Source organism: Pleurodeles waltl, chromosome 8 (assembly GCF_031143425.1).
Source record: "Pleurodeles waltl isolate 20211129_DDA chromosome 8, aPleWal1.hap1.20221129, whole genome shotgun sequence".
Lineage (NCBI taxonomy): Eukaryota > Metazoa > Chordata > Amphibia > Caudata > Salamandridae > Pleurodeles > Pleurodeles waltl.
The window spans coordinates 29,942,263-29,962,652 of NC_090447.1; the positions used below are offsets into that span (position 1 = coordinate 29,942,263).

The 20,390-nt window shown below is 46.7% G+C and overlaps 1 protein-coding gene across 2 annotated transcripts in view; it reads left to right on the forward strand.

Moving 5' to 3' along the window:
* The window catches only part of TRIM3 (tripartite motif containing 3), a 266,225-nt gene that overhangs the window by 229,183 nt on the left and 16,652 nt on the right, over window positions 1-20,390 (forward strand). The window contains exon 9 of one of the 2 annotated variants that reach the window (XM_069203661.1): window positions 11,063-11,243. In XM_069203661.1, coding sequence (XP_069059762.1) covers window positions 11,063-11,243 — 181 coding nt within the window. The remainder of the gene's footprint in view (window positions 1-11,062; window positions 11,244-20,390) is intronic. The other variant, XM_069203662.1, reaches the window with a different exon arrangement.

A 20,390-nucleotide genomic window follows, 5' to 3' on the forward strand; every position in this document is an offset into this window, starting at 1 on the left:
GCGTTAGTGAGACCAAACGGCATAACCCTATATTCAAAATGGCCAAATGGAGTCCTGAAAGCTGTCTTCCATTCGTCGCCTTCTTTGATGCGTAAAAGGTGGTAAGCTCCTCGTAAATCTAATTTAGTAAAACGTTGAGCCCCTCTGATAGCTTCTAGTATGTCCCTGATGAGAGGCAAAGGATAACGATCTTTAATTGTTATTTTATTCAGACCTCGAAAATCCAGGCAAGGACGAAGATCCTTTGTCTTCTTGGGCACAAAAAAGAGAGGAGCCCCAGCCGGAGACGACGATGGAACAATAAGACCACTCTGTATATTTTCGTCCAGATACTCTTTTAGAACTTCCCTTTCGGGTTCCGTGAGAGAGTACATCCTCCCAAAAGGAACAATTGTGCCGGGTTCCAATGGAATAGCACAATCATATTCTCGATGTGGAGGTAGCACAGGTTTCGACGGTCTTTGGAAAACATCCTAAAACTCCAAATAGTGGTCTGGGACCCCTTGGACCGTATTAATGGACATACCAGTGGCACCTTCAGTATCTAAGGATCTTTTCGGAGACCAATACTTGTCGGAAGTAAAACAGTTCTCATGACAAAATTGCGAAGACAAAGAAACTGTCCGGGTTACCCAATTTATATACGGGTTATGTCTGATGAACCACGGAATTCCAAGAATGATGGTATGGTTGGGGGACGTGATAAGATCGAAGGAAATGTGTTCTTGATGGTTTCCCACCTGTAGACTTAACATCAGGGTAGTGGTGTCTACAGGACCCAAGGATATCAAGGATCCATCCACGGTGTGTACCTGTTCGGGTACTTCTTTTGCTTGTGTAGGAACTTGGTGAGCAGCAGCCCATGTCTTGTCCATGTATATACCACTAGCACCACAATCTAGTAATGCCATAGTCTTTTCTTGACGACCGTCAGGAAGTTGTAACAGGACAGGAAAAATGAACAAGGCGGTTGTATTGTCATTAAAGGAGCTGATGGAAGGTATAGCTGTAGATCCCGTCCCTCCCTTCTTACAGAGGACGGGAGGTGGCGTTTCCCGAAGGCCTGGGCGGACGTACAGGACAGGTACGAAGCATGTGACCAGCAGAACCACAGTACAGGCACAACCCTCTCTTGCGTCTGTCTTCTCGTTCACTAGCAGAGAGCGGACCTCGGGTAGTATCCACCTGCTTGGGTTCCCCTTCGATGTCTCTAGCAGGAGTGCGAGGTTCCTCGGAACGCTGCAGGCAAGCTCGTGAGCTACTTGGCTGGGAAAACCCTCTACTCCTTTTCTTTTCCGATCTCCGTTCCTGAAGACGATATTCGATGGACAGTGCTTGATCCATCAGGCCACGAAGATCTTCCGCTCTGGTAGAATGTACTAGTTCATCCTTTATTTCTTCTTTGAGTCCTCTACGAAATAAAGTTACCAGAGTACGTTCCACCCAAGTGGTCTCTGCCGCCAGCTGACGAAAACGGGTTATATATTGCAGGACGTCTTGCGAGCCTTGTTGGATGTCACATAGGGCTTCTTCAGCAGAGGCTTCCAATCCAGGACGGCTAAACATCTGTTTGAAGCGACTCACAAAGGTGGAATAGTCCGACAATACAGGGTCGTTGGAGGACACCATCGGGGTTGCCCAGGCCAAGGCTGGACCGGATAAGGCACTGATAAGATAACCCACCTTGGTCCTGTCGTGGGAGAATTGGGTAGGTCGGAAGGCGAAGTACACTGTTAATGCATCCAGGAACTCGCGAAGCTTGGTTGGTTCACCAGAGAAACAAGGGGTAGAAGCGGAGATAGTTGGAACATCAATGGTGCGGAGAGCCAAAGCCTGTCGTAACGCAGCATTTTCATTGCGTAGTTGTTGCAATTCCTGAGCTTGTTGCTGAATCGTGGTCAAAAGAGATTGTTCTGGATCTGCAGCAGCCGCCACTGTGTCATCCATGGTGTTTGAGGACGTCGGAATGGTTAGGCGCTGCAATCTGTCACGACTCACGTGCTGCTTGCGCCTGGAATTTGCAGATCTGGTGGCGTGGATCTTCAATGTTCGACTTTGGCCCAAAAAGGGGCAACTCTTTCTGGTAGCCACGGTGCTGTAGGCAATGGAGACGCCAAGAACAGACCGTGCCCTTCAGAAAATAGCGCCAGAGGAAAAAAAAAAACCCTTAGAAAAAGGGGAAAAAACCTCCGAACAGGAAGATTCCTGGAAAAAACAAGAACAAACAAACAGGAATCCAAAAGGAGCAAAAGTCAGGAAACACAGAATGCTGAAATCCAGAACCAAAAGGTGAGGAAATCAGGAGCGAAGACACTAACTGAGCAGAAAGTGTTGCAGCGCAAAGAAAGAAGAAAACACAGCCCTTATATACTAAAAAACAGGAAGTGACCCACAGGAAGTAAAAGGACACCATCTTAGACAGGGAAACAACACATAGAACAGAATAGAACAGGAACCATAGAGAATACGGAACAAGGAATGCTGGGAAGGAACAGGAATCTGGGAAGGGGGAAAAAGACATAAAGAAAGGCACAACAAAAGACTGCAGGAAAGAAGAAAAAAGAAGAAAAAGAAGAAAAAGAGAAAAGAAACGAAAAGACAGGTAATAGACCCCAGCATAGTGGAGAGCAGAAGGTAGAACGAGGCCCCATGCTATGTCTGGGGCCTCGATAAGCGCAGGAGAGGCTGGGGGTGCGCCGCGTCTTCAAGACGCGGTGTGCGGCCCGAGCCGAACGCCCGGCTTGAGTCGAGCTCTCGGCTCGCGCCGCACCGCGCGGCGCGACAATTAGTCGCTGCAGATTCACATGCGCCCACCCGCCTCCCCGGAAGCCTGTAGCCGTTTAGAAGTTGATCTTGAACATCTGTATATTTGTAAATATATATATTACTTTAAACTACATTATGTACATACGTATTCACTCCATTGCATGGGCACTATTACTAGCATATACAACTCCTACCTCACCCTCTTCGGGGAAAACAATCTAAGATGGAGTCGACGCCCATGCGCAATGGAGTCGAAATGGGAGGAGTCCCTCAGTCTCGTGACTCGAAAAGACTTCTTCGAAGAAAAACAACTTGTAACACTCCGAGCCCAACACCAGATGGCGCGATGTGCACAGCATGTGAATCTGCAGCGACTAATGCCACGAACAGATGTACACTGGGTAAGTGACATTTTCCATATATATATATATATATATATATCTGTATATATATATATATATATATATATATATATATATATATAAATATGAAATAAGACTCAGCACAAATACATATCAAGTTATAGACAAGGGAAAATTCCCTTAAGTGTCTTTTGTGTCCTTATGCTGCATCATGTGAAAGCATTATTCCATCAACCACATCCTTCTTTAATATCATTGATTTTTATTTATTCAGTTTGTAATTATCCATATGTGACTTCATATACAGTGAAAATACCATAGCCAACGCGTTTCGTCCCAAAGGACTTCTTCAGGGCTCACAAATCCGACAGGACATTCTTCTAGCCACAATACCATACGGCGACAGAGAAGCAAAGATGTGGTTGATGGAATAATGCTTTCACATGTGGCAGCATAAGGACACAAAAGACACTTAAGGGAATTTTCCCTCGTCCATAACTTGATATATATTTGTGCTGAGTCTTATTTTGTAAATATAGCACAGGTTTGTTTGGTGATTGAGGACTAGGGGGCTGGTCCTCTGGACTCGTGCACATTGGACTACATACCTGATTTATATAAGCGTAGGAGGATGTGCGGCAATCTTTGCCTCGGCCCCAGAGCTTTTGTGTGTATATATATATATATGTGTATATATATATATATATGTATGTATATTATGTGGTGAATCTAATAGATGTGAATACCACAATTTCTTATGAAGAGATTTGAGGCGGGGGATGTGGCAGGGAGTCAGGAATTGTGTTTTGGAAATCTTTGCTAGCATTGGCCATTGGCATTCTCAAGGTAAAGAACAACACAGCCCTTTAACACAACACAGTTACCCCACCTGTGATGTTACCTCTTTGCATCATTTATGTGTCCAGTATAATTCTTACTTCTGAGATTTTACATACAAGAATTCTTGCTTAAGAGCCACCAGTTACAACTTCAACAACATGATAACTGTACTGTGGTATGTCCATAGTGCCTTATGAAATATACTGGGGTTCTACCTAACCTTATAATATAGAACGAGGACAAAAGCTGCTTTTGATATTGTGACAGTGCCGGTAAGACGAGTTCAGTACAGTCTCGGTCACCATAGTCCTAGCGCCTTTATAAACACACAGAATTGCTATTGAGAACCGGTACAGCTGCGATTTGAACACTTTTCAGGCCACTTTCAAATTGCTTTTGGCCCAAGTGACATCATGCAGGATTGCAATGAATGGAAATTTACAAGATGAGAATGTCCATCGGCAGACCAGAGTAACGACAAAACTCCAGATTCATCCCAGAAGAGTTACTGAGAATGCTTTCAGGATAAATTTGTTGGTAACACTTGGTCTTCTCTTTTCCACTGATCCTATTGGAACACTTGATAATTAGTGCACCAAAAATAATGATCACAATTGTTGCCCTTACCCAGGGTTTAAGAAGATGGTTCTCATGTGCCACTTCTTAAAACTGAGAACAACACATCAGTCAGTTTTCAGAATTAAGAATATTCTTAAATTAAATCCAGAGACCCTCATTTGGTGTGTTGGTTCTTGTAATCATGAAATTTGGATAGTTTTGCCTTATTAAAGCCTGTACAGAGATTCTCTCGGAGCCAAGAAGGCGATTTCTTTTGGTGAAGAACAGAAGGCAGGGAATGACCTTTAGATCATTTTGTCATTTTGACGCGCTTCATTACGTACACACTTCCTTTACCAGAACACCTGGTAGCTTTTACTGCCTATTGTTGAAAACCTGGTTCGTGGTTTCTGGATTCCCAGCACTTTAGACCTTCTTTAGAAGGACTGAGGAGTAGAGCCCTCCTGTAGCTTAATGCTAGCTTAACCTTGATACCAAGCGTTGTGGCAAGATGAAGTGGGATTACTGAACATTCTATTTATTTTAGCTAGGGGAGATGGTCAGCGGTGGGCCTCGGGGGGCAGGGGTTGGTGCAGTTACACTATTTCACAGAACTGATGTGGTGTTAAATCCACATTTCTTTCTTAAGTAGCAAGTGATTCTTTGCCTCCCGGTCTCTTCCTCCTGCTACAGATTCCAGCAAAACAAGCCGTTCATGCAGTTTGTACCGTGAGAGCTCCACAAGTCTATCCAGCCCCAAAGTGAGACGTTCGGCTAAATCAATCCTATTGATTTATCTGCAAAATGCATGCACTCGCTCTTCCTAACAATTCCACAAAAAGCAGTTACCAGCTGACTGAAAGGCATGTTCCACAAGACTTTCACTCGCAAGTGTAGCTCTCGTAAACAGTATACCCCTCAGTATCCATGGTGGTGCTATGGTGCATGCCTTCCCTGGACACTAATGTCTTGACTAGGGGTGGTCGAAGAATTCTGCTCCTCCGGCAGGGTTCGCAGAGTTTTGCACACTCCATGCGGAGTGAGAGTTCCAAAAAAACTCAGCGAACCCATGCGGAGTAGAGTTTTTTTCTCCTGCCACAGCTCGGTGATGTTAAGTTGGTGAGCGCGAGAAATCACTATGTTGGTGAGTGAGATTTCTGAATGTGAGCAGTTGCGGCAGGTCGCTGCTGTCTGTGAGAAATCTACTCAAGTGGCAGAAGGAAGTTAGCACCTTCTGGCGTTCCGTTCGTGCTGATTTCGTAGTGCAGGAAGAAACTCCTGCTGCTTAATATCGGCACGAACAGCGTGACTTACCCAAACTTCATCGCTCGTGGAACTCCGCATAGCACAGCTGAGTTTTTTCCTCAATTTGCCGAGTTCTGCATAGCAGAACTCCACCCAAGCCTAGTCTTGACTCTGATGCTCAATAGAATGACCACGTAGGCCTGGTTGCATTAAGGAGTCTATTCGGATAGTCAGCCAGTGCTTGGAGTGCATGCGCCCTGAGCTGTAGTATTTTCTACCCTCTGCAGAGCTTTTAAGTCTAACTGATTAATGCTATAGAAGATTAACTTAACCCTAACACTGGTTTTCCTGCTTTATAGCTTTTCTCGATTTACTTGATCGCACTAATTTTTCCCATGTTTTCAAGATACTCAAAAATAAATCAGCTGATCTTACTCTAGAGCTTGAAAACCAAGCCAGAAATGGAGCGGATCCAAGGAAGACTCCTCGGGTTCCCATCAAAGTCCATCAAATATGGTTACAAACACCACCTCTCAGATTCAACAGATCAAATATAATCTATCACTGGTAGAAACATGTAATTCTGGTGTTACAGGAAAATAATTTATCACTTGGAGACAGGGATTGGGATCCCTTTTTGTCATGATTTCCATGCATGAAGTGTTCCCTGTTGAATCCGCTGCGTCATGATGCACTCAATCCAGTGTAATTCTTTGTGTGGCCTGTCCGCCTTATTGTATGAACTGCTCGGCCGCCAAGAAGACGCAAAAGTACCCGGTCTACTTCTCCAAAGCAACAGACTTTGTGTCACGTATACCTTCGAGTATTTTCACCTGCTGAAGGTGACACTTCCCTGGACATGTGTGGGCAAGGGTGAAACTGCTACAGGTTTCCTGAGGTGTGGGCTCTCAAGGGGCTCCTACGATGGGGGGGGGGGAGGGTGACACGCTGGCCTAACACTTACAGCTATGCAGGAAACAGCAATTTTGTGCTGTAGTCAGACATTATCCCATTAGGTAAAATCTCACTCACACCATATGGGCCACCTACACTCTGGTTCACTCCGAGGGAGGAACTCACAGCATTTCAAACATGTAAATGCAGCATACGCTTTGGGGGCCCTCACCATATGGAACACCTACACGCAGCAAACACTCATGGGGTGGACCGCACACCAAATGCAGTAGCTACACACGGCGTAGACACTGAGGAAGAACCCAGTTATTGAATTTCATGGCGAGAGTTCATGGGATGCTGGTAAAAAGGACTCTGCCATTATACTACCAAATATTGTCACCAAGCGTTATTGTCTTCATAGACGTGGGGGTGACTGACACTATCCATTATGAGTGGAGAACCACATTTCAGGACACCTCAATAGTGCCGAGCGACTACTTGGGGGAAATCAGGAATGTGATGCCACAAAATAGAAAAATGTCAGGATGGCACATCTGTCGCAGTGCAGGGCTTTCACTATTACACATATGGACCTGTTACTGTTGCCCAGAATAACATTACTTAAATCTGTAGTCAATTGACAGGTATAGGGCCAACCAAAAATCTGATGAGTTTATCTTTTTGCTTGTTCTGTTTTTCTTAAAGCTGTGATTTTCAGTTTTTCGGACACTTTGAGGTGCCTTCGAGGCAACTGTTTGGCTACGAGGGATGAACAGTGGGACTCTTTGGGCAATGATGTGATATAATCAAAATGTCTGGTTCCCATTTGTTTTGAGCCTCTTTGGAGATGTGATCTCCAGGTCTGAACAGAGGGCTTGAGCTGACCTTTTTTATTACTCTTTTAATGTGTTACAGTTTGTTGTTTTCTCTCTCTTTTACTTATCTTGGAACATGTCAAACACACTTTCCCCTCCTGCACTTCAGTATTTGTGGTCACCATAAGACCTTCCTATTGTATAATTACTCTGATCACCTTCGTTTGTGATCTTCGAACCTCCGCCCCATCCTCAACTAATGTGCTCAGTGTCTACACCTCATCCCAGAATAAGGTTCTGCTAGACTTGACAGGCGTAGGTAGTGGTTCCCCACGTGTTTTAGCTTTCCTCTAGGAGGTTTTGCTGATTCTCACAAGGGGCCCACTTGCCCTGGGCACTTTACCACTGTAAGTATAGTGCGAAAGTGCCAGCGCCGTTCTTCCATCCACCTGGAAGTGGCGCTGCCCATGTGCGCATACGGACACACGGGTGGCTTTCTATATAGGTATCACGTGCCAGGGTGCACCTACTTGCACATGGGGATTCTAGAAGAGGAGCTGATCCTGAAAGCGCAGGCCAGTGTAGGCGCACTTGCCTTCTTGTGATGGCTGTAACCCAAGTGTCCAACCTGCCTCCGCAGGATTGTATGTGTGCCAGGGGGTGTGGAGCACCCATGCGTGCTTGCACTGCCCATGACAGCTGCTCTGCCCTAAAGTAGCTTGGGAGAAAAGAGTCTTATTAGGTCTGGCTGCCACAGTGGATTGCAGAGCAGCCGCCTCATGATGTTTCGTATCATTGGATTCAGAGTGATAAACCCCCGCTAATGGTAAAGATGGTTTTATTATTAATATCCTAGAAACTGCACCTCTAGGAAGTAGGCATTTCTAGATTCTAAAATGCTTTTTGTGTCCTGGAAATCCAGCTTCATTCCACTGGGAGCAGTGGAAGAGCACATCTGTGCATTCCCCAAACGACAGCTATAAAACTTGGGCATCCAGAACGACAGACCCAACCATTTGAGGCATGGGATAGATCGATTGGAGGAAGAGGTTTCTAACACTTGGCCTCTCAGAGCCGAAACATGGCCCCACTATAGATAACAATCTACATTCCACGTTCCCAGGATGGATGGGGAGGAAAGTTAGGGGAGACATCTGTGGTTCAAAGGAGAACCCTTTGAGCCATCCCTAACTTCAAAAACGCACTTTAGTATAGCTAGGGGTACTATTGTTCAGCAAGGCAGAGGTGCTTCTACGGTGATGCAGGACAGGTGCTGCTGGACTGCGTGGTGTGCACTGCCAGAGGAATCTGTTGCGCACAGGAGGATACTGTCCAAGGAAGGGATCCGCTCACCCTTCCTGTACTGTGGCTAGCCAGAGCCGACTATCAGATGCTGTGTCATAACCCGAGGTGTGAACTGCAGGGGCAGGTTGACTGCCCTTGTCCTCTGCGGAGGTCTCAGGGACATCAAAGACCACCTGCGAGGGAATTAAATTGTCTGCCGGTACCATGTGGAGAGCGGTGCCCTCTTCTGCACTTACACTGTATGCTGGATCCACCGGGCAGCAGCGGCTTGAGCGTGGACTAAGTATTGTGTCTGGAGACCAGAATTACCTGGTGCGGAGCCAGCAAGTACTGCCTGCACTTCAGGTGAGTGGCCTTTCATCACGGGGACCACTGCACGCCGAGAAGTCTTGTGATGTGAGCGGGATCACCCATCGCAGGATCCCGCGTGGCTCGCTGTTGTCAAGTGAGTCGCATTTCTCTCGTGTGACCCTCATCTGCACCCACATTGCGTGCTGTGCCCAGTTCATAGGTTGCAGACCTTAGAGGTGGGAGTACAACCAGAATTGTTCAAACACTGCCTTGTATGGTATGGCTGAACCTGCGTCGAAGTGTGTGACCAGGACACCTGGTGCGTCATCATGCACCAGGCATTGGGCCTTGTTCCAGAAAGGTACGGAAACAAAGTTCCTTCTGTGACCCTATGATCTAGATCAACTGAAGTCACTGATCGCTAGACGCTGTGCCTCATTCCTGCGAGGTGCGGGATTGAAGTTCTTCGTGGGGGTGTCCGAGAGTGTCTGGTGCGGTTCAAGTCATCACGCACCAGACTAGTGTCTCCTTCTGAGGAGCTACCACATTGGGAATGGTCTTTGCTGTGATCATTCAGATCACCGGGCCCCTGACATTGTGCCTCATTTTTGTGGAGGTGTAGCACTGAGCACTTTTCGTGTGGGGGCGTCACCATCTTGTGCAACTCAAGCCTTCGTGAACCAGTCGTGGCACCTCCTTGTAAAGGGGGTATTGACCAAGTAACTTGTCATGGACAATGGGAATTGTCGAGGACGACTCAAGTCAACGAGGCCAGATGGTGCACCTACATTCCAGAGGTGCCGAAATTGGTAACTATTTTGTAAAGCAGACTGTCTGGCGGGGCTGGGCACCGCAGTGGCTAACGGACGGCCCCAGTGACTCTACCCCTGTGTGTTGCAGACCTGTGAGTGAACCTCCTACTGGGAGCCCAACCGTCTCCTTGCTAATTCTTGCAGGATTGGCTGTTGTCTTTCCTTCCCCTCTCCCATATTGTCCCTGGGATCCTGCGTAGCGTGACTGTAGCCGCAAGCAGCCTAGTATTCAGGGGAAGGTTGACTCAATCTATGGTTTGTGGTGAGGCAGGATAGCCGAAGCTGGTTGGTGGACGGTTCAGGACCTAGGGTGCCTGCAATCACAGTGGCATCCACCAGCTGGATATTAGGGCACCACGTTAGGGTGTTGGGGGGGGGGGGGGTGTGTGTGTGTGTGTGTGTGTGTGTGTGTGTGTGTACACACGAGCCGACTGATACCCGTGGCACTGGCTGGCAGTACAGAGTCGATGTGCGGGAGTCAGTGAGGGTGAAAGTGAGGGCAGCACCATGGTGTTGCTGGTCACGTTCTTCTGCCAGGGAGTTCCAGAGGTTGGCATCACAATTTACTAGTGCAGCCAAGGCCACAGTGCTGTGTGAAAATGTTATAATTCTTATATGTACTTAGTGCTGTTGGCATTGGAAACTGAGGTGCACCCTGAATTTAAGTGTTAAATAAAGTTCGTAAACTCTAGGGTGAGTCTTGTGTTGACAACGTTTGGAACCGCATGAGGGTGCGGTGAGGGAAAGTATTGTTTTCTCACTTGTACATGCTGTTGTCGTTATACACAGTTGGGCCGAATATTGTGAACTCTGTTGCTAAAGTGATTTATGCCCAGATTTCCATGATACTCATACAATGTTGACAATGTGTGTATTGAATAACATTTTTATTTACCTACATGGTGTGTGATGTCTCATTTGTGCTGCTCTGCGGGGCTGTGGTGGGGAAGTGCTGTGCCCTTGCTTTACGCGTTGCCTCTGTGATAAGCCTGAGTGCTCTGTGCCAAGCTACGCAGGGGTGAGCTCAAGTTATACAGAGAGTGCAATCACCTATCCCTGTTGGGAGTGGCAAGATTCTGCCTTGCTGGGGCGTTGCTGCAGCCATCCAGAACGGGCTGGTTCCCACAGGCTCCCACCTCACCTTGACTTAATTTCTGCATTCTCTCCCTAGAATAAGATTGGTGCCGGACGGCTGATGGGCCCCAAAGGCGTGGCAGTGGACAGGAACGGACACATCATTGTGGTGGACAACAAGGCCTGTTGCGTCTTCATCTTCCAGTCTAACGGGAAGCTGGTGACCAAGTTTGGAAGCCGAGGCACTGCGGACAGGCAGTTTGCAGGTACACTTGATGGTAATAGACAGAGAGTCCTTCTCATTTTATTTTTCCGCATGTGGTTTTGCTTCATCATCTGTGGCTCCTTGTGCATGTGGGATGCCACGCCCAATGCATGATGGGCCAGTGTTCATTTGCACTTTTGTTTCACTGCCCTTCTCCCCCCTTTTCCCTTAAATAAAGTTCTGTACTTCTTCCTTTGCACACATTTGAAGGCTCCACCCTCCTCTACTGACCACAAGGAGGAGATGCCCTAACGGTCTTCAGCTTTACAATTTCTTGCGATGCTTCTTTGCATGTCAGACGTTTTATCTGACTCCTTCCTCCCGCCCCCCCCGCCCCGGTCGTAGACAAACTTGCGTTCAATGCGGGAAGTGCCCCATGCTGAGCGTCCTACAAACTAAGCTTCAGTCTTGTAGCTCTCCCTTCTTCCACTCATTGAAGATTATTCTACATTTCAGCTTATCACATTTCATTTTTATTACCCTTTTTTTGTGTTTTAGTCAGTGACAGATAATGTTGACTTTTTTATCACATGCTTTTCGTTTTCTTAGGCTTATTTCTAAAAAAAAAAAAGGGATCTTAATCAGCTTCTCCTCGAAATACTTGACGATTGGGAGGATGGTCAGGCATCCCCGAGCACATTTCCAGTGAGAACCTTTACTGAGGTTATATTCCCAGTAAGGATGGGAGTGTGTAGCTGGTGGATGTGACAACTAGATAGCTTACTTGTGACTGGATTATAGCTGGTGGATGTGACAACTAGATAGCTCACTTGTGACTGGACTATAGCTGGTGGATGTGACAACTAGATAGCTTACTTGTGACTGGATTATAGCTGGTGGATGTGACAACTAGATAGCTTACTTGTGACTGGACTATAGCTGGTGGATGTGACGACTAGATAGCTTACTTGTGACTGGACTATAGCTGGTGGATGTGACAACTAGATAGCTTACTTGTGACTGGATTATAGCTGGTGGATGTGACAACTAGATAGCTTACTTGTGACTGGACTATAGCTGGTGGATGTGACAACTAGATAGCTTACTTGTGACTGGATTATAGCTGGTGGATGTGACAACTAGATAGCTTACTTGTGACTGGATTATAGCTGGTGGATGTGACGACTAGATAGCTTACTTGTGACTGGATTATAGCTGGTGGATGTGACAACTAGATAGCTTACTTGTGACTGGATTATAGCTGGTGGATGTGACAACTAGATAGCTTACTTGTGACTGGATTATAGCTGGTGGATGCGACAACTAGATAGCTTACTTGTGACTGGACTATAGCTGGTGGATGTGACAACTAGATAGCTTACTTGTGACTGGATTATAGCTGGTGGATGCGACAACTAGATAGCTTACTTGTGACTGGACTATAGCTGGTGGATGTGACAACTAGATAGCTTACTTGTGACTGGATTATAGCTGGTGGATGTGACAACTAGATAGCTTACTTGTGACTGGACTATAGCTGGTGGATGTGACGACTAGATAGCTTACTTGTGACTGGACTATAGCTGGTGGATGTGACGACTAGATAGCTTACTTGTGACTGGATTATAGCTGGTGGATGTGACAACTAGATATCTTACTTGTGACTGGATTATAGCTGGTGGATGTGACAACTAGATAGCTTACTTGTGACTGGACTATAGCTGGTGGATGTGACAACTAGATAGCTTACTTGTGACTGGACTATAGCTGGTGGATGTGACAACTAGATAGCTTACTTGTGACTGGATTATAGCTGGTGGATGTGACAACTAGATAGCTTACTTGTGACTGGACTATAGCTGGTGGATGTGACGACTAGATAGCTTACTTGTGACTGGATTATAGCTGGTGGATGTGACAACTAGATATCTTACTTGTGACTGGATTATAGCTGGTGGATGTGACGACTAGATAACTTACTTGTGACTGGATTATAGCTGGTGGATGTGACGACTAGATAGCTTACTTGTGACTGGACTATAGCTGGTGGATGTGACAACTAGATAGCTTACTTGTGACTGGATTATAGCTGGTGGATGTGACAACTAGATAGCTTACTTGTGACTGGACTATAGCTGGTGGATGTGACAACTAGATAGCTTACTTGTGACTGGACTATAGCTGGTGGATGTGACAACTAGATAGCTTACTTGTGACTGGATTATAGCTGGTGGATGTGACAACTAGATAGTTTACTTGTGACTGGACTATAGCTGGTGGATGTGACGACTAGATAGCGTGGCAGGTGTCGCATGTTAACAAGGAGGGCAGGATCCAATGTGAATGGGATATCAAGGTTCTATTGAGATGCGGAGGTAGCTGGTGGGGGGCTCGCAGGTGTTGTGAAGTCGTGCTCAGCTGCACATACTGCAGGATTTGAGGGTTCAGTGCTCTTTATTGAGATGAGGGTGCAGCTGCTTGATGCGTAGCCAGTGCTATTTATTGAAAGGAGAGTTTAGGATGTGGCGTTTGATCAGTGTAGCTTACTTGTGACTGGATTATAGCTGGTGGATGTGACGACTAGATAGCTTACTTGTGACTGGATTATAGCTGGTGGATGTGACGACTAGATAGTTTACTTGTGACTGGATTATAGCTGGTGGATGTGACAACTAGATAGCTTACTTGTGACTGGATTATAGCTGGTGGATGTGACAACTAGATAGCTTACTTGTGACTGGACTATAGCTGGTGGATGTGACAACTAGATAGCTTACTTGTGACTGGACTATAGCTGGTGGATGTGACAACTAGATAGCTTACTTGTGACTGGATTATAGCTGGTGGATGTGACGACTAGATAGCTTACTTGTGACTAGACTATAGCTGGTGGATGTGACGACTAGATAGCTTACTTGTGACTGGACTATAGCTGGTGGATGTGACAACTAGATAGCTTACTTGTGACTGGATTATAGCTGGTGGATGTGACAACTAGATAGCTTACTTGTGACTGGATTATAGCTGGTGGATGTGACAACTAGATAGCTTACTTGTGACTGGACTATAGCTGGTGGATGTGACAACTAGATAGCTTACTTGTGACTGGATTATAGCTGGTGGATGTGACGACTAGATAGCTTACTTGTGACTGGACTATAGCTGGTGGATGTGACGACTAGATAGCTTACTTGTGACTGGACTATAGCTGGTGGATGTGACGACTAGATAGCTTACTTGTGACTGGATTATAGCTGGTGGATGTGACGACTAGATAGCTTACTTGTGACTGGATTATAGCTGGTGGATGTGACGACTAGATAGTTTACTTGTGACTGGATTATAGCTGGTGGATGTGACAACTAGATAGCTTACTTGTGACTGGACTATAGCTGGTGGATGTGACGACTAGATATCTTACTTGTGACTGGATTATAGCTGGTGGATGTGACAACTAGATAGCTTACTTGTGACTGGACTATAGCTGGTGGATGTGACAACTAGATATCTTACTTGTGACTGGATTATAGCTGGTGGATGTGACAACTAGATAGCTTACTTGTGACTGGACTATAGCTGGTGGATGTGACGACTAGATAGCTTACTTGTGACTGGACTATAGCTGGTGGATGTGACAACTAGATAGCTTACTTGTGACTGGACTATAGCTGGTGGATGTGACAACTAGATAGCTTACTTGTGACTGGATTATAGCTGGTGGATGTGACAACTAGATAGCTTACTTGTGACTGGACTATAGCTGGTGGATGTGACAACTAGATAGTTTACTTGTGACTGGATTATAGCTGGTGGATGTGACAACTAGATAGCTTACTTGTGACTGGACTATAGCTGGTGGATGTGACGACTAGATAGCTTACTTGTGACTGGACTATAGCTGGTGGATGTGACGACTAGATAGCTTACTTGTGACTGGATTATAGCTGGTGGATGTGACAACTAGATAGCTTACTTGTGACTGGATTATAGCTGGTGGATGTGACGACTAGATATCTTACTTGTGACTGGATTATAGCTGGTGGATGTGACAACTAGATAGCTTACTTGTGACTGGACTATAGCTGGTGGATGTGACAACTAGATATCTTACTTGTGACTGGATTATAGCTGGTGGATGTGACAACTAGATAGCTTACTTGTGACTGGACTATAGCTGGTGGATGTGACGACTAGATAGCTTACTTGTGACTGGACTATAGCTGGTGGATGTGACAACTAGATAGCTTACTTGTGACTGGACTATAGCTGGTGGATGTGACAACTAGATAGCTTACTTGTGACTGGATTATAGCTGGTGGATGTGACAACTAGATAGCTTACTTGTGACTGGACTATAGCTGGTGGATGTGACAACTAGATAGTTTACTTGTGACTGGATTATAGCTGGTGGATGTGACAACTAGATAGCTTACTTGTGACTGGACTATAGCTGGTGGATGTGACGACTAGATAGCTTACTTGTGACTGGACTATAGCTGGTGGATGTGACGACTAGATAGCTTACTTGTGACTGGATTATAGCTGGTGGATGTGACAACTAGATAGCTTACTTGTGACTGGATTATAGCTGGTGGATGTGACGACTGTCTTGTATGATGCTGGGGTAGCGTGGCAGGTGTCGCATGTTAACAAGGAGGGCAGGATCCAATGTGAATGGGATATCAAGGTTCTATTGAGATGCGGAGGTAGCTGGTGGGGGGCTCGCAGGTGTTGTGAAGTCGTGCTCAGCTGCACATACTGCAGGATTTGAGGGTTCAGTGCTCTTTATTGAGATGAGGGTGCAGCTGCTTGATGCGTAGCCAGTGCTATTTATTGAAAGGAGAGTTTAGGATGTGGCGTTTGATCAGTGTTGTTTATTAGAGGAGTGTGACTGTTGTGTGTGGTGGTGTTTTATCACAGTGGGGTGGAGTGCATATTCAGCAGTGCTGTGCGGAGATTGGGTGGTAGGTGGCAGTGTCATGTTGTGTTGGACTGTAGAATCTATCTTTGATGGTATGTGTTGTGGGTGTGCTGACATGTTATATAGTGTTGGGGTATGATAGTCTCTTTGTCATCACTATTGTGTAATTGTGGTGTGGCATGACGTGCTTGTTTCGCAGTGTCATATACATGGTGGTGGTCTAATGTAGCATGCATTTGTGTTAATAGTGTTATATGGTCCTGGGGTATTGTAGCACCCAACATTATCAGCAGTGGGCTGTAGCATTGTGTGGAGTGGCCATACTGCTGTCGTGTTCTCGAGCCTCCAACAGTGGAACCAGCAACTTCTTCTGTGGGCATTTGCAATGGGGTGGTACTGTTGTAGCGTAGTTCTGATGGATACAACTTCCTGCAGAATCCTTGCTTTAAGAATTACCTCTCCAAGCTTCTGAATGCTCTGAAAAACCTCTCTCCAGCAATGGCTGTCCTGTGCTGCCACTCATGACATCAGAATAGATTGGGTGCCAACCCACTAGCTGGCATCAGTTTCTGACATGGTTATCTGCACCTCATCTATGATGGCCTAGTTCTCTTTCTGTGTTTACTGATGAAGTTCCACAGTAATTCAGCAGCGATTAGTTCAAATGTCTCCTCCAAAACTTTCAAATTTGAAGTCTTGTTGCTAATACCACATGAAGATGTTCCTTTCACATCCATGTGAAAACTCCATGTGGTGACTCGGATCAGGACATAGTGATTCTTGAGTCTCCTGGCACCCAAAGGCTAGAAGAGAGCCGAAGGTCAGGCTTTTCCTGGCTGTGGTTTACAGAGAGATGTCTAAGCATTCTTCTTCACCCGCAGGCAAGTCTCCTGCAAAGGAACTAACTCCCAAAAGATATTGCTACAAAAAAAAAACTCAAGAAGCACCATAGGAAAGAGATGTCCTCATCTTCTTCAAGGAAATGGTCCCGATCTAGGTCGTTTGAATTGTCAACTCTATTCCCTGACACCAAAATCTTCTTTGTTGTCAGAGCAGAGCATGACACTCACACAGATGAACTGGAATTCCTGGATTCATTGGCTGACCGTACGCATGTCGAGGCCTTCCAGCGTACTATGGTGGATCTGTTCAGGACACCCATGCACCACTGCACAAGGGAGAGCGTGCTCCTACAGGCCTTGTGATGCAGGCGGCTCCATCTGTGACGCCACCCAGTGCAGCTTTTTCACAGCCTTCAGCACCAAAAAGAGGCCATTAGCCTGCCTGTGTGCCTGGCAATCTATGATCTGTTGCCGCCACCCCCGGCGTGGAACCAGTGTTGCCAGCTGAGCCAACTAAGACACCGCTTTTGAATCTATCAGTGGCAAAAGACATTATGAGGGCCATTATGACCCTGGTGGTCCTGCTCCTCCATGCTAGCGGCCAGACCGCTGACAGCGTGGTGGTGCAGGACCACCAAATTATGGCAATACAATGCAGCCAGTTCACCACCTGTACCGCCAGGAGGATAGGACCGCCTGGCCAAAGGTTAACCACCTTCGACCTGGCGGTCCACCTAACACCGCTGCGGTATTTTGAGCATCCTTACCGCCAGGGATTCCGTGGCGGGAGCCCCGCCACGGAATCCCTGGCTGTAACGATACTGGCGACAGGAATACTCATTCCTGTTGCCACTGCAGGACTCCCCAATCCCCCCTCCATGTAGGACCCAACACGACCCCATCAGAAGCCCCTCATCCCCCAAGCAGTGACACCCCCATCCCCCGATCCCCATTCTGTACCCCCCACCCCCGTACATCCACGCAGGCACACATCACACATACATACATGCACACTCATTCACACGACACCCCCCGCATACACGCATTCACACAAGCACACATACACTTCCATACACACGCACACAAACACACACAACACCCCCACCCCCCTCTGTTCACACAAACACACAACCCTATTCACGCACACAAACACACACAACACCCACACCCCTCCCCTGTCGATCACCTTACCTGGTGGTCGTCCGGGAGGGAACGGGGTCCATGGCGCTTGCTCTGCTGCCAGCGACCCGTCACCACAACACCGCCACGCCGTTTACAGTGATGTAATACGGCGGGCGTTGTTGTGGTGACGTGGTGGTGGTGGAGCAACCTCCACTAAACCGCCAGTATGGCTGCTTCCCCATCAAATAGTGGCGGAGAGCAGCCAGCAGCCATAATATGACGGTCTGAAGACCATCAACACTGGCGGTCATTTGGCGAGTGTGATATTGGTGGTCTTTGTAAAAGACCGCCAATGTCAAAATAACCACTTATGTGTGTGGTGAGAATAAAGTTAAGATAAGCGTTAATGCTCCCTTTGCAGAACATCTTCCCAGGGCTTAGATATTTGACTACACAGAGGAGATGTGCTTGCAGTGTCTGATAAAGATTGTGGACGTACAGAAGTTGATGACGTGGAGGCTGATTATATCCTTCCCCTCTGTAATACTAATGCTGGCTTATTTTGGAATTTAGCAAAATGCTAGTGGCCTGGACATTTTTCTAGAGGGGGCTATCCCTTACCTTTCTGGCCCTACTTTAGAGGAAATTTCTCAATTTTCAACTTTTGTATGAAAAATGCTCGAAACATTGGAATTGATCGTGCCCTCTGCGGAAGCAAAGTCTAGACTTTGACTGAGATCTTGCAAACCCAATCCTCAATGGCAGAGCCCTTCTCCAATTCAAGGAAGGCCCTCTTGGTTCCTGTCATAGCTGCGTGGAGCTATTATTGATCCCAGCAGCCCACAGACAGATAGCCAGATGCCATAGCTTTGTTTTGGGTGATCTCTAACTTTTGTGTCTCACCTTTCACCCAAACATTTGGTTGTGCAAACATCCTCCTCGCCGCAAAACTTGAATGTTTTCTCCATGATACCTCCTAAAAGGGAGTCAAAGCAGCCTGACTCTGTTGCCCTAAAAGTCTTAGCTTCTGGCAGCTTAGAACGCCGCACTGCTACTGTCACCTGCCTCTTGGGCTGATATGTTTATGCCTTGTGGGGACTGGTGAAACTCAAATGGATTAGTTTGCCAGGCCATCCAATGGCTGTTTGCAGACCTTGTTGCTGATGGGTTAGATGCTTTTAGACAGACCTTGAAGTGCAGCCTGGACTCTGCAGACAACTTAAGTTGATCCATGGTCATGGGTGCCACACTGCATGGATACATTTGCATGGTTTGTGAGATGTCCAAGCCACGCTCCAGGTCACGCCCCTGTTCGGAGAAAGCAAAGTATTCTTTGGAATTCTTCAAAAACCATAGAGCTCTGGTGGGCCTAGCCTCTTCAGCCCTGCTAATCCACCAACTACATAGAATGTTTTGTGACTACTCTAGGGTAGTACAGTCCAGGTAGAGGCAACTTTCTTAATCTGACAAGAGACCCCACCAGCAATACTGCATCTTTCTGGGCAGAGTTAAACCATGCATGAAACCAACAGCAGTAGTTGCAACCTCCAACATCCTCTGCCACCTCTGTTACTTCAAAACCCGTCCGACCCCCCCTCCCTTTAATCACCAGAAGCTGCAGCCTTCCCTTTCTGCCCCTTCCTCTGAGCCACTCCCCTTCCCCTTCCACTAGGGTATGCTCCCTGTCACCTGCCTCCATTTTGAAGTTGGGAGTTCTTGCCTTGTTGAGCAAGGGCGCCATGGTGCTGGTACCTCTAGAAGAAAGAGGCCACCAATCTTAGTGCCTTTATCTCCTGGTTCCCTAGAAGGATGAAGACTGAGATCTTCGCCTTCTGAACTTGTTTGACCAGCAGGATTAGTTGCCAGGTACAACTGGCCTTAATGCAGGAGCCTGGATGGCATCTTTGGCACTTCTGGATGCTTATTTCCATCTTCTGATTCTTCCCGCCCACAGACACAAGCTGAAGTTCATGGTCTGACCGTTCCATATGTTTTTATGAAAGTGTTAGCCGTTGTGACAGCTTTGCTGCAGTTGTCAGTCGATTTAATTCTAGACTGGCTGCTGGAAGCTCTGTCCCCTGTGCTGGTCAGGGATCACCGCCAGTGGACGATAACTCCGCCACAACTTGGTCTTTACTATAAATGCCCCAAAGTCCTACTTTACTCCCTCACAGAGGCTAATATTTGTGGGGGTGAAACATGAAGGCTTTCCTCCTCGTCAGACTACCGAGTACAATGAATACCAGTGATAAGATTCTGAGACTTCGGACTCGGAGTCGAATTCTGATCCTGCTGGTCTTGCGTCTGCCTGGCCTCTTGATCTTTGTTTTGCATC